Here is a 13256-nt window from a genome sequence, read left to right on the forward strand (position 1 = left end):
GATTACAGACATGGAGTATTTAAAGAAGCGGCAGTTGTACTACGTACGGGAAGTAACTTGAACAGAAATCAAGGTGCCCATTTTGAACGATACCTGGAAAAATCTAATTAACTCCCTTAGTTCAACAGAGTTACAGTACGCCAATAATCATATTACGCGTTTGATTGTAACGCGTGTTCAAGATGCTGAGTAGTTATGTCACGCGAACGTGTCACCCGAGCTACCTAACAGGTACTAACGGTTCTTTGTATTTTTAAACCTTTTTTGCATTTACCTTTTTTGTACTATGCAAGCCTTGAGAAAGCTAGTCAGTTACTAGCGAAACCGGTAGGCAATTTGTAAGAGCTTAAGTACATTATAAATATATGGTCTATGTAACAATAAATTTTTATTATGTATATAAGCTCTCGGGCCTTGAACGAAATCGTCTTAAAATTTTTTACCTTCTCTTACCTGGGTCCACTGCTACGTGATGTCCACTGTCAGTCATCAAAAGAGAAGCATCGTACATCTCATGTTTTTTTCCAGCCTCAAGGTTTTAGCTGTTCCTTCTCTGGGTCCACCACCAGAGCCATAGAGAGCTCAATGGAGATAGCACATATCAAACAGGTGATGCCACCACATCACTAATTAATAGACTCCAAAAGTTAAAGATTATCGACGACAGAAGACAAAAGAAAAAGCACGAAATAAGAAACAAACATACAGCCTGAAGAAAGAAAAATCATATAGAAAAAGGAATCAAGTAAGGACTGTAATGTATGATAGAACTATATGATATGTAATCCGTTCTAAGTACAAGAAGAGATTTGTAAGTATTTCTAGACAAATCACATACAATGTTTTGGTCTGCAGTCAGTTTTATTATCATAAATATTATCAATATATATGAATAAATACCTATTCTAAGGGTAAGTTTTAATATTATATGTAATAATTGTAAGTTATAAGTCATACGCTGGACAAGGTTATTGTCTAATGAATAAGAATGACTGGTAACAATACTAGTTATGCTGAGATTATATGATAGAATTGTAGGAGATCCAAAATAGTTACTTGTAATTATCTAACACTTGGAATTTTGTTGAGTCAATGCTTATATGTAAATTGAACAGTGTATTATAATTTCTAAGTTTAAATAATTGGATTTTGAACAATACACTGAGACTGATCTGTCAATGAACTGATTTAACAAAATACAAACCAGTATACATGTCACTAATAAGGGGAAAGTAAATATGATATGCTACATGATAAGTTAAAGCCACGACTGAGATAAACTATAGGTCAGAGCTAGCAGGGAATAATATCTGCTTTATCTTTGTTCATAGTTCTTACAAACTCGCACTCAATAAGTGATTTAACTGGTGCAGTTATAAAACAAATAAATTCGTTAAACTAGAGAATGTGAAGTAAAGTAGAATATTTACAATGCTGCAGTTGACATAAAATAAGATTAAGTAGAAAATATAACACATGTAATTGTGACACAATTAATTATAGAGTAATACTGTAACTGACACAGACATTTGTATCTGTGTGCTGTTTTAATGCATGTTTTGCTTGCATCTGTACAGTATGGTGTTTGTAAGGAGAGATGTGTTTCATTATATTGGGGTATTTTCATCCTGTTATTACTAAACTACCAGTATGTAATGAATATGCAAACAGAAAGGCAAGTACAACATGAGTTAATTTGTCTCTTTCCATTACGAATGCATTAAGAAAATCATTTTACTCTTTTTTTTTCAGACTTGCACAGATGCTCTATTCATCTAAGAAGTAATACAATAAAAAATGCCTTGAACCATAAAGTAAAAAATGAAATGATTTCCTTTCCCCTTCCACAGTTATTAAAAAACAAGTGAGAAAATGAATGATGAGTTAACTACAGAGGCTGTGTCAGACTGTTTTTGTTCATGACTATATCAGTATCCAACAGCAAGGAATGACTTTACATTAGTGACTGGCCAAGTTGCTGGACTATATATATATATATATATATATATATATATATATAAATAAATAAAAAAAAAAAAGATTTCTGTGTAAAGTATAACTGGCTAAATTATCAAATAAGAGACTTGGATGCAAGGCTGTGGTTAGGGTATATGCTGCGCCTGCCATCAAAATATATGTAATTTTTTTAAAAAAGTGTTTTTTAAATAGTTGAGATTTTTCCAGATTTTGCAGCTCTCTAAGCCCACTCCTATGCATTGCCTTAATTACTTAGTGGGTTATGACCTGGCTTGATGTGCATTACATAAATAAATGGAAAGAACTCTTGGAGTGGAAAGAAGATGAGTATGAAGATTTCTAAATGAGTAAACAATGAAGTTGCCAATTTTGGCAAAAGTAGGTAGTAACAGCTACCATCTTTAAGAAAGGAAACAGTATCACACTATGAAGTAACAATACAGGTAAATACTTTGATTTTTCATGTTGTAAAGAATGAGTATCAGCACCTATTATTTTGCAAAAAAAAAAAAAAAAGTACTGTACACATATATAATAAAGAATAGAAAAAAATCCTTAGCCTACCCATGGTATGAAAGGTTATGTAAACAGGGATATGTCAGGGAAGTTGCAAAGGTAAGTAATCATGAATAGCTTGATGGAATATGGGTAGGTAGCAGAAGTGCTGTCAGCAAAGGAATGATGAGCAGTGATTTTTTTTTGTAATGAACAGTGGGGCATAAATGAAATGTATTATTTGAGTGGGAAGTAAGTAGATAAAAAAAAAAAAAAGAAATGGAAAAACTGGCAGCCCAATGATCACAATCATTATGAGCCTTGAGACTATGGAGTCTCATAATAATTAAACCACACTACAAAGATAAACTGCATTGTGTTGATTATTTCCATAAATTAATGTTCCAGAACCTCAATCCAATAAAATATATAAGTGCAAACACATTCCCACAGTATAATATAAATATCACAAAAGATTTGGTGAGCAAAATGCTTACCTGTTCAAATTTAGAATACATCATAGTAATGCCTAAAACCATAATACCATGCATATTATCAGATTTTATTGGTCCTCTAAATATCACTTTCATCAACAATCTTCCTATATCTAAGAAATATTTTCTTCCTGATGCTCCCAAGTGCAGATAAATAAGTAACATAATTTTAGCTAACCAAAATGGTTCCATTGACCTAAAACAAATATGAAAGACCAAATTTCATAACCTCAAATTTTATTAATTATGAAACAAATTCAATATTTATGAATGTAAGCAAGCAAACAAGAATTATATATTGTTATGCAAATTAATAACCTGATAACCTAAAGAACCTAATGGCAATATTCATCCAAGTCAATGAAGAATCTATAGTATACAAGTATTATGATCAGCTACAAAGGAAAACTGAACACATGTGACAAATTATACTTGACAAGAAATTAAATTCTTGCTTAATCCTTTATCCAAGTGTAAGCAAACGAAGTTCACATATGGCATTTTCCCAACTCAGCTTCTTGTATATGGAGCTGTTGACTTCACATCAAGTGTCTTAGTATCATATAATGCAAAACACATTCCTTTTGGACATGTATACTGCAAGGCAAAGGGAAAGGTCAATCCAGACTAGTTTTGATCTATAGATCCAGAAGATACTGAGGTAAAATCAATACGCAAGACATATAATTTCCATATACAAGCAAACAATGAAGTATCACCATATTTTTAAATTACTCTGGATTATAGATAGTTGTAGAAACCTTTTTTTACTTGATAATCAAGTAAATTAAGGAAAATTCCAGGATACTAAGGCATCTGAAGCGAATTCAACAGCCTAGTGGTGTAAATACTTAAGATTGGAAAATTTAAAGGATTAAACAAATTATTTTTTAAATTTAAAGGAAAAAAAAATATTTTTTCTTAATTTATTTTATAATTGAGTGCAAAAAAACTTTCTAGGAAGTTTGCCTTAGACAACACAATCTATCATACAAATCCTTAAACTCATTTGCTGTTGCACTCTAACCACCTGCTCAGATAATGCATTCCATGTTCCTACTACTTCTCCATGCAAACAAACTTACTTCTTACCTTATAACTTACAACTTCTTTTTTTGCAACTTTCAAAGATGGCCTCTGGTCCTTGTTCCATCCCCTCATTCCACCATATGAAAAATCTCCCCAGTGGCAATCTGGATGATACCTCTCAATAGCTTAAATGTCTCAATCATCTCTTCATCTCCTTTCCATCAGGTTCTGCAGATTAGCTCTGGCAAAACAGAGTTTGCAATATCCCATCTGTGGATCCCAAATTTCAAACCTTACAATGAGCAGTATTAAACTGATATGATATCCCCATTCATTTGCCCACTATTTGAGCTTATTCAAGTCTTCCTGAAGGTCACAACACAATAAGTAATAACCCTCACAAGCTTTTATATCATCAGCAAACAACTGAATATCTCCATTTAGTGCAGTGACAATATCACTGACAAATATTGAATAATAATGGTACAGTGCAGAACCCTGTGGAACTCTACTTGCAACCTTCCTGTTCCTCCATGTACAACTCTGATATCTATCCAAAAGCCAGTTACCAATCCACTAACCTGATACACAAATCCAATAATGTAATTTAAATACTGTCATGTGACACCATGTCAAATGTCTTTGCAAAATACAACTGGTGTAGTTGCCTACCCCACAACTCCACATAAACTTCTGCTTTGATCCTTCCACATGCCGTTTCATCCTCCAATTCAGGAGTACAAATTTATTCTCTCCAACTGAAGGCATATAAGACATCTCAGTCACAATCTGATCCTCTGATGCTATGACCAAGTTCAAAGCTCTCATTCCCATGTTCCCTCCACCACATTATCAAAGACAGTTGTCCCCCAAGAAGTCTAAAAATACAGCTCCCTTATTAACATCTACTGCTCAGACTGCTATAGTTGAATTCCCCCATAATGATCACTCACATTGCACTTGATAACATAATTTGCTTGAACATTTCCTGCTGATCACTATCCTTATTTCCTGGTCTATAGCAGTATCCAAATAAATATCTTTTCCTAATCCTTTCACATCAAATACTTTCAAAGTCACTAGTGTCGTTTCCCCTCTGATTCTCTATCCTGAGAGGGCACAAGTAATCTCTTACCATGACTACGAGATTACTTGTGCATTATATGCTATACCCCTCAATTTACATCCCTTTCAAGACATTCTTCTCCATCAACCAAATTAAACATGTATCCTGATACAAATCTAGAGACTGAATCAATCAACGTTGCAAACTCATTCCCTTTATTCCTAATTGCTCCTGGCACTTGTATACAGAAAAACTAGTGCACTGTCAGTATTCCTACAACTATTATTACTCTCCACAGGCACCACTTAGCTCTGGAATATAGTATACACCCTCTCTTTTTATCAAGCTGCTATTCACATGTGATGCCAACCTTGCTAACTTCCAACTCTAATTTCCTTGCCCTAACACATGAGTGTGCATGCACACATGCGCGCGCGCGCGCACGCACACACACACACACACACACACACACACACACACACACACACACACACACACACAGAAAACATGGTCTCTTCCAATGCTTGCATCCTTCTGTGTTAAGACGTACTCCAAGCATCCATGTATTTCGGACCACTCTTCCTGCATGTTCTTGCTATCATTTCATTCAATGTCATTGTTCTCTTCCTCCACTATATATCATATCAATTCAACAAACTATCTTTCCTCCCACACATTTCTATTGCACAATCCCTAACATCAATCTGAAATCACTTACTACACGCTACTTCTTGGGTCCTTTGTACAACCATCACTATCAACTCTTCCATGTCTCCACCTCACTATCATTCCTCTAGGCAAGCTCCTCAAACACTACTATGTACACCCTGAATCATCAAATCTCCACACACACACACACACACACACACACACACACACACACACACACACACACACACACACACACACACACACATTACACTCCTTCCAGCTTCATTCACTCTTTTCTCAATGAGATCCCTGACTTTTTGCTTCTACACTTTTCTCTTTCTCTCTCCCACTTTCCTCCCATCTCTCTACCCCTTGCTCCCACATTTCTCTCAACTTTCTCCAAATTCTCTATTACTCTGTGTCTCTCCCATTTTCTTGTCTTCTTCTGTCCCTTGCTCTCTCATGTCCTTTTCTCACGCTTACTCTTGTTCACTACTAATCTCTCTAGTTTCAATATCCTCGTTCACCCTCCTCAACTCAGTCATCATGCTTTCCATTTCATTTATCGGCAGTTCTATTTCTCTCTCCACACATCCTGCTTTCACTTGACTTTTACTCAAGCAATCACTGCCATCGCCATCCATGAAAATCTCCTTCTGCCATACTGTCAACAGTCAAAATTCATAAACACCTCTTTCACATTCTCATCACCTTCTAACATTCTTTATGTAAAAAATAATGGTTAATATATGTAAAGAATAATAGAATCCATTAGCTGTTATGTATTTATTCCTTATTAGAAGGACAACATCGAGGAGAGAAAAGACAGTGTGTGTCCTTGAAATAAGAAAAATATATATAAGAGCTAATAAATTCTAGTATTCTTTACATATATTAACCATTATTAACTATATAATATATCCTAATGTTCTCTCATTTCTTTTAATGTGTAATGATAAATGTTGAAAGTTGCTTCAACCTTACTTTAACCTTGGTATCTCTTATGGGTCTGGCTCCCACTAATGAGACCTCAATAAAGGTCAAACCTGGTCTGGATAGTGGCCCTTCCCATAATGCTCAGCATTATACATGTCTGAAAGGGGTGTGTGCTTTGCATTATGAGATATTAAGACAATTGATGTGAAGTCATTAGCCTCTACATACAAGCAGCCCGGTCATGAAGATATTTCATGCATAAACATTGTTTGCTTACACTTGGTGAAAGGATTAAACCAAGAATGTAATTTCTTGGCACCTTTAATTTATAGTATAACCAAGTGAAAAAACTTTCAACTTTCAACATAATGTGTAATGAGGTCCAACTCATTGTTAATTCTTTGCAACCAAGCCTTAAACATGTATCCTAGATACATGTTTAAGGCTTGTGTGGAATGAAAGAGTAGGATAAGATTTGGGCCAGAGTAAAGCTGAACTATATATATGGATATAATCACCTGTTCATTTTTACAAGCTTAAAGGAAAGTGGAAGAACAATTGCGACCAGTTTACCAGAACAGTAACTATGGACATACCCAGAGAAAAGGAGGCAGAAACAGAATATGAGAAAATGCACAAAGTGAATCTGTAAGAAAAGATGTTAACATGATACATTTTTAGGGAAATTTTTAGTGTGCGTGCTACCTAATGGAAAACAATGTTTTAAGGTTTAAAACATTTAGGATTTATAAAGAGTTGTACAGGTGAGAAAATGCAAATGCATGATAAAGTTTTCTGAATGGTGATGTGGCTGTGGGTTTGATGCATTTATGTAGAAAAGGTTTGAATGTAGTTCAGAAAGAAGAGAACAGAAATTCTATTTTCACTGGTGATGTAGGTATTAATCAAAGAAAAGGAGAAGTTATTTCTTAGGTGAAGAATTTTCTTGTGAGAAATAAGACAGGACTGTTTCTGGTAGTGTTAAAGTGTTACAGTTCGTGAGACTGTCCTCTCCCTACTAGAGAGCAGCAAACAGATCAGTATTTAATTGTGACAATGATTATGAAAGATCATGAGGTTCAAAATGTTGAACACTACATGGTTTGTCACATGAAGAAGAACAGAATACTTTTTATCAGGGACAGAAGTTCAGGCCAGTCGGAAAGAAGAGTGCAAGCACAAAGCATGAAAAGGGGACACAATTCACCATGGCATGTAATGAACAGAGAGGAAACCGGCAATCCAAACCACAAAAAAATGAAAGAAAGGCAACAGGAGTTATTTATTAGCCAAGTATGCCTCTATGCCAATAAATACGCAGGAACAAGATTCAAAGGAAGACTCTTATTCTTTTTAAATAAAATTTACTCAACTGGTATCCCCCCAATAGAATGGAAAAAAGCAATTGCGATTCCTATCTTTAAGAAAGGTAATAGAGATGACCCTAAAAACTATAGAGGTATCAGTATACTAAATTCATGTTACAAAATATACAGCAGAATCTTAAATAACAAACTAATGAAATATTCCGAAAACTTTATTCTAGAGGTACAAAATCGATTTAGAAAAGGACGATCATGTATAGACCCAGCCTTCTGCCTAAAATTAATAATAGAGAAAAGAAGAGAATATAATTTAGAAACACATATTGTTAATTGACTTTGAAAAAGCATTTGACAAAGTTAAAAGAAACATATTATTTAACATATTAAAAGAAAGACAAATACCAAATGATATCCTAAAAGCTGTCACAAGTATATATGAAAATAATCAAATACAAATAAGATTAAATCATGAGCTATCATATACAAGAGAGATAAACCAAGGGGTCTGACAGGGATGTCCCCTCTCAGCAACTCTTTTTAATATCTACTTAAATGAAATAATAATAAAATGGAGTAAAAATTTACATCAAGGAATTAAACTTTCACCTACAGTTAACTTAAACACTCTCCTCTTTGGTATGATAATATCAACGGAAAAATCAAAAACTATGGCCTTTAAAGGACAAGATACAGCAAGAACTAAAATAGTATTAGATAACAAGATCTTAGAACAGGTGAATTCATTTAACTACCTAGGATGTATGATCACATATGAAAATGAAAAAGATATAAACATAAAAATTGCAAAATATTTAAAAATAACAGGAGTAATTAACTCTATATTTAAACCAAACCTAGTTCAAAAACAAACCAGGTTAAAAGTATACAATACATTAGCCCTACCGGTCTTAATGTATGGAAGCGAAATCTGGACAATAAAACAAAAAGACAAACAAAGATTAACAACAGCAGAAATGAAGTTTATGAGAAAAACTGCAAAGTATACCCTATTTGATCACAAAAGAAACGAAGATATTATGAAAGAATTAAACCAAGAACCAGTAATTGAAAAAATTAAAAAATATAAACATAGATGGATGGAACATGTTCAAAGAATGAAAACAGAAAGATTACCAAAACAAGCCTTAAAGTACAAGCCATTAGGAAAAAGAAAACCAGGACGTCCTCTTAAACGATTCAACGATGACTTCTAAGGCCGGAACAGGCCATACTAGGCCTAAATCCTTGATACGTATGATGATGCCTCTATGCCAGACTCAATTTATATGTTCTGGAAATATTAAGAGCAAATATATTAGCTATTTTTCTTTTCATTTTACACAAATTATGGACTCTACAACCGTATTATAAATAATTATTTTAATTTCCCGACGTTGAGACCTTCATATTAAGGTCATCATCTGGAGTATACGCATATATATACAGGGTGTTCGGGATAAATTTGACAGTTTCGTAAGGAAAAAGAAAATCTTCTTTGTATCTATTAAATTTAATGAATTGACAAAAAAACATTACAGGCAGAGTTAATTACAATACTATCAACAAGATTTACTCAAAATAACCACCATTAGCATCGATCACAGCTTCAATTCTGCTTCGGAACCTCGAACAAGCTGATGCTACAGTCTCCCTGGGAAGGGCCGCAAAAACTGTTTTAATTTTATCCATTAACTGGGCTTTTGTATTACTGGAAGTGCGATTGGTGTCTTTTTCAACTGCGCCCCATACAAAATAATCCATGGGGTTAAGGTCTGGGGAGTTTGGAGGCCAAACATTTGGACTGGTGAAGTCGTAGAAATTTTCAGACAACCATTTTTGACTTTTCCCAGAGGTGTGGCAAGGGGCCGAATCCTGCTGCCATACATACAGCCTACCATTGGCTACCCTTGTTATCCAGGGCTTGACTACAGTTAGCAACTCCACGAACAAAGCCCGAATTCCAATGCCAGGGTTCTTCAACACCTGTTCCTGCAGATTTGCGAGGAATTCTGCTGTACGAACGCAATCAGATCGTCTGCTAGGGATCTTTCTTCTTGCTACATCCTCGTAGTCACCATTGCAAGTCTCTAGTTCATGCCTGATTGTTTTTACTGTATTCAGGGAGCATTGGGCAGCAGTCGTAATATCCTTATTTTGATGGCGGGCACGAATCATCATGATACAAGTTATTCTCTTCCATGATTCAGGTGGGTTCCAGCTATCCATCCTTTCTGACATCTTGTATATGAATGAAGAAGGGTCCAAACTTTTAAATGAAGAGAAGTGTGTGTTAATACATGTAACTTACGGAAAAATATAATTAATTATAAATATGTCAAATTTATCCCGAACACCCTGTATATATAGAGAGAGAGAGAACAAGCTAAATTATATTTCACACAGTATGCTGAAGAGACAATGATTTGATCAACAGTTATTCTACTGGCCTGACCTCTAGTGAAAATAAAATTACAATAAATAAATGAAATAAAATAATGTTGGAAGTTTTTTTCCACTTGATTAGACTATAATAAATTTAGTTTAATCCTTTATCCAAGTGTAAGCAAACAGTTTGTGCCTGAAGTATCTTCAGGACTGAGGCAACTCGTGGTAAAGGTGGACCAAGCTCTCATCACTACTTGTCTTAGTATCTCCTGATGACACCTCAATAAAGGTCAAAACCGGTCCGGGTAGTGGCCCTTCCCTTAATGCATAGCATTATATATGTCCGCAAGAAGATGTGCTTTGCATTAAGGGAGATACTAAGACAAGTAGTGATGAGAGCTTGGGCCACCTTTACCACGAGTTGCCTCAGTCCTGAAGATACTTCAGTCGCAAATGTTGTTTGCTTACATTTGGATAAAGGATTAAACTAAATTTATTATATTGAAATAAAATAAATTAACTACATCAAAGCTATATTCTATTTAAGACATCAAAGAAACATTCTTTCAGTAACAAAACTATCTATACCTATGCATTATGGAAAGGGTCACTATCCAGACCAGTTTCAGCCTTTATTAAGGTCTCTTCAATGGGAGCCAGACCCAAAAGTGATACTAAGGTTGAAGTAATGCAGAAGTCATATTTTCATATATAAGTTGCCAAAAGGTGTCATACCTTATTATTAAATTACTCTGAATTAGATAAAGTTGTTTGGAAGTGTTTTCACTTGGTTATACTATAAATTTAATCCTTTATTCAAGTGTAAGCAAAAAGTTTGCACCTGCAAAGTATTTCCAGGACTGGTATAACCAAGTGAAAAATCCTTCCAACTGTGCTACAAAGGCACTTAAGATAACAATGTGAGTTTCACACTGATGTTTCTTAGTTTTTTGTGAGCTAGAAATTACATCAACTGTACTATAATTAAGACCATCATTTTTAGAATTACTGAAAGTTTGTGAATCTTTGGTGATCTTTACAGGCCTTAATCTTAGGTTTAGTAGTAATAAACAATACCAAAAGAACAAAATAAGATATTCAGTAGCTGCTAATTTGTTGAATTTCAAAACACCATCTATAGACAAATAACTTGGTCATAATACAGAGATAATAAATGAATGTTGAATAAATAAATAAATGTTGAAAGTCAGGAATTGAAGTATGTGTCAGGTGGTGAGATTGTTGTGGTAGAAGAAAGCCAGAATGTGAGTGAATGAGTGAAAATAGTGGCCTGATAGGGAATTGCAATGTTGTACAAGATGGCAATGAGAGAGGAGATCAAAGAGAGAGTGAAAACAATTATACAGAGAGAGAAAATGGTTTAAATGATGAAAAAAATGAGGAATTATTTGTAAGGAGTGAGATCACATGGTTACGCAGAGTAATACACAATGCCAAGCGGCAGTTGGAGCACCTGCAAAACTCTTTCCAGAGTGCCTCGGCTAACGGAAATAAGCAAGTGTTTGAAAGGAAAAATAAGCGTAAGAGTGGGAGAGTTTCAGAAATTAAGGAAAGAGTGTTGTACGGTGACTCGTTATTAAGAGGTGTGATAGATGAGAGTTTAACTAAATCGTACTTACCGGGTGTGAAATTTAAGGATATAAGTGACAGTATTAAAGCGCAAAAACAGAGGGTGAAAGAATTGATAGTTGTGGTGAGTATGAATGAATTGAAAGGAGATAAATTTTTTATGAAAGAGGACTTGAAAGTATTGTTAAAGGTAGCGAAAGAAAAGAGTGACAGAGTAAGGATGGTGAGTCTGTTGCCACGGTACAACAGAGAGGACTTTAGGAGGAGGGGCATAATCACATGACTCTATGCGCAGATTATGCAGATGGTGTGGTGTGGAATTTGTGGACATGTGGAATGAGTTTGATGGGTGAAAGAATTTATACAAGATGGATGGCCTGCATTTGAATGGATTTGGTGTGTGGAGACTGGAAAAAGTGTTGCTGAATGAAGTGAAAATGGATGTGCAGAACCAGGGAAACTAGAACTACCAAGGAGGGGGAGGGGAGTGGATATGCAGACATCAGTGAGACAGTTGAGTGTAAGAATGTATATAATGTACCCAAGCCAGTACTAAAGACAAGTAATCGGAATGGGATAGTTAGAATAACACATCAAGATAGGGGTAGGACAAAGGGACCTCTGCGTTTCATGTATACTAATGCCAAGAGCATTAGGAACAAGAAGGAAGAATTTTTGACCTTAGTTGGCTCTTCCTGGCCACAGGTTATTGGCATTAGTGAAACATGGCTGACGGAAGAAGATATAGTTAGTAGGATAGAATGTGTAGACTATAGTGTGTTTAGGAGGGACAGAGAGAATAAAATGGGGGGGGGGGGAGGGAGAGGAGTGTTATTGATGATAGCTGATGAACTGCAGCCAAGGAGAATTGAAGTTGTATTGCAGGATAGTGAAAAGAGCTCATTTGAGGCTATTTGGTGTGAGATTTTGACAGCAGAACAAAATATACAGTTGGGTGTTGCTATAGATCAGGTATGGAATAGATGGTGGAGATAGTATGCATACACAAATTGATGAAATGAGTAGAAGAAAGGTAATTGTTACAGGGGATTTCAACTATGGTAACATTGATTGGAAGGAGGAGAGGACACATATGAGGAAGGAACTGGATTTTATTCAATTATTAAGGGATAACTATCTGAGACAGCATGTAATAGAAAATACTAGGGGTTTGAGAGTGCTTGACCTGGTAATAGCATCTGAGAATTTGACTGTAATGAATATGACCATGTTGCCACCTATTGGTGAGAGTGATCATAAGGTCTTGACCTGGGAGGTGGCTAAAGGTGTGGAATTTTCGATTAAGAC

At 35.1% G+C, this 13256-nt stretch overlaps 1 protein-coding gene across 1 annotated transcript in view; it reads right to left on the reverse strand.

Moving 5' to 3' along the window:
- The window catches only part of LOC150092784 (uncharacterized), a 104868-nt gene that overhangs the window by 55802 nt on the left and 35810 nt on the right, over nucleotides 1–13256 (reverse strand). The window contains exon 5 of the mRNA XM_090414529.1: nucleotides 2970–3162. Within this exon, the coding sequence (XP_090270655.1) occupies nucleotides 2970–3162 (193 nt within the window). The remainder of the gene's footprint in view (nucleotides 1–2969; nucleotides 3163–13256) is intronic.

This window comes from Typopeltis vanoorti, chromosome 25, assembly GCF_054136105.1.
Source record: "Typopeltis vanoorti isolate ZY-2024b chromosome 25, IOZ_Tvanoo_1.0, whole genome shotgun sequence".
In the NCBI taxonomy this organism is placed as follows: domain Eukaryota; kingdom Metazoa; phylum Arthropoda; class Arachnida; order Uropygi; family Thelyphonidae; genus Typopeltis; species Typopeltis vanoorti.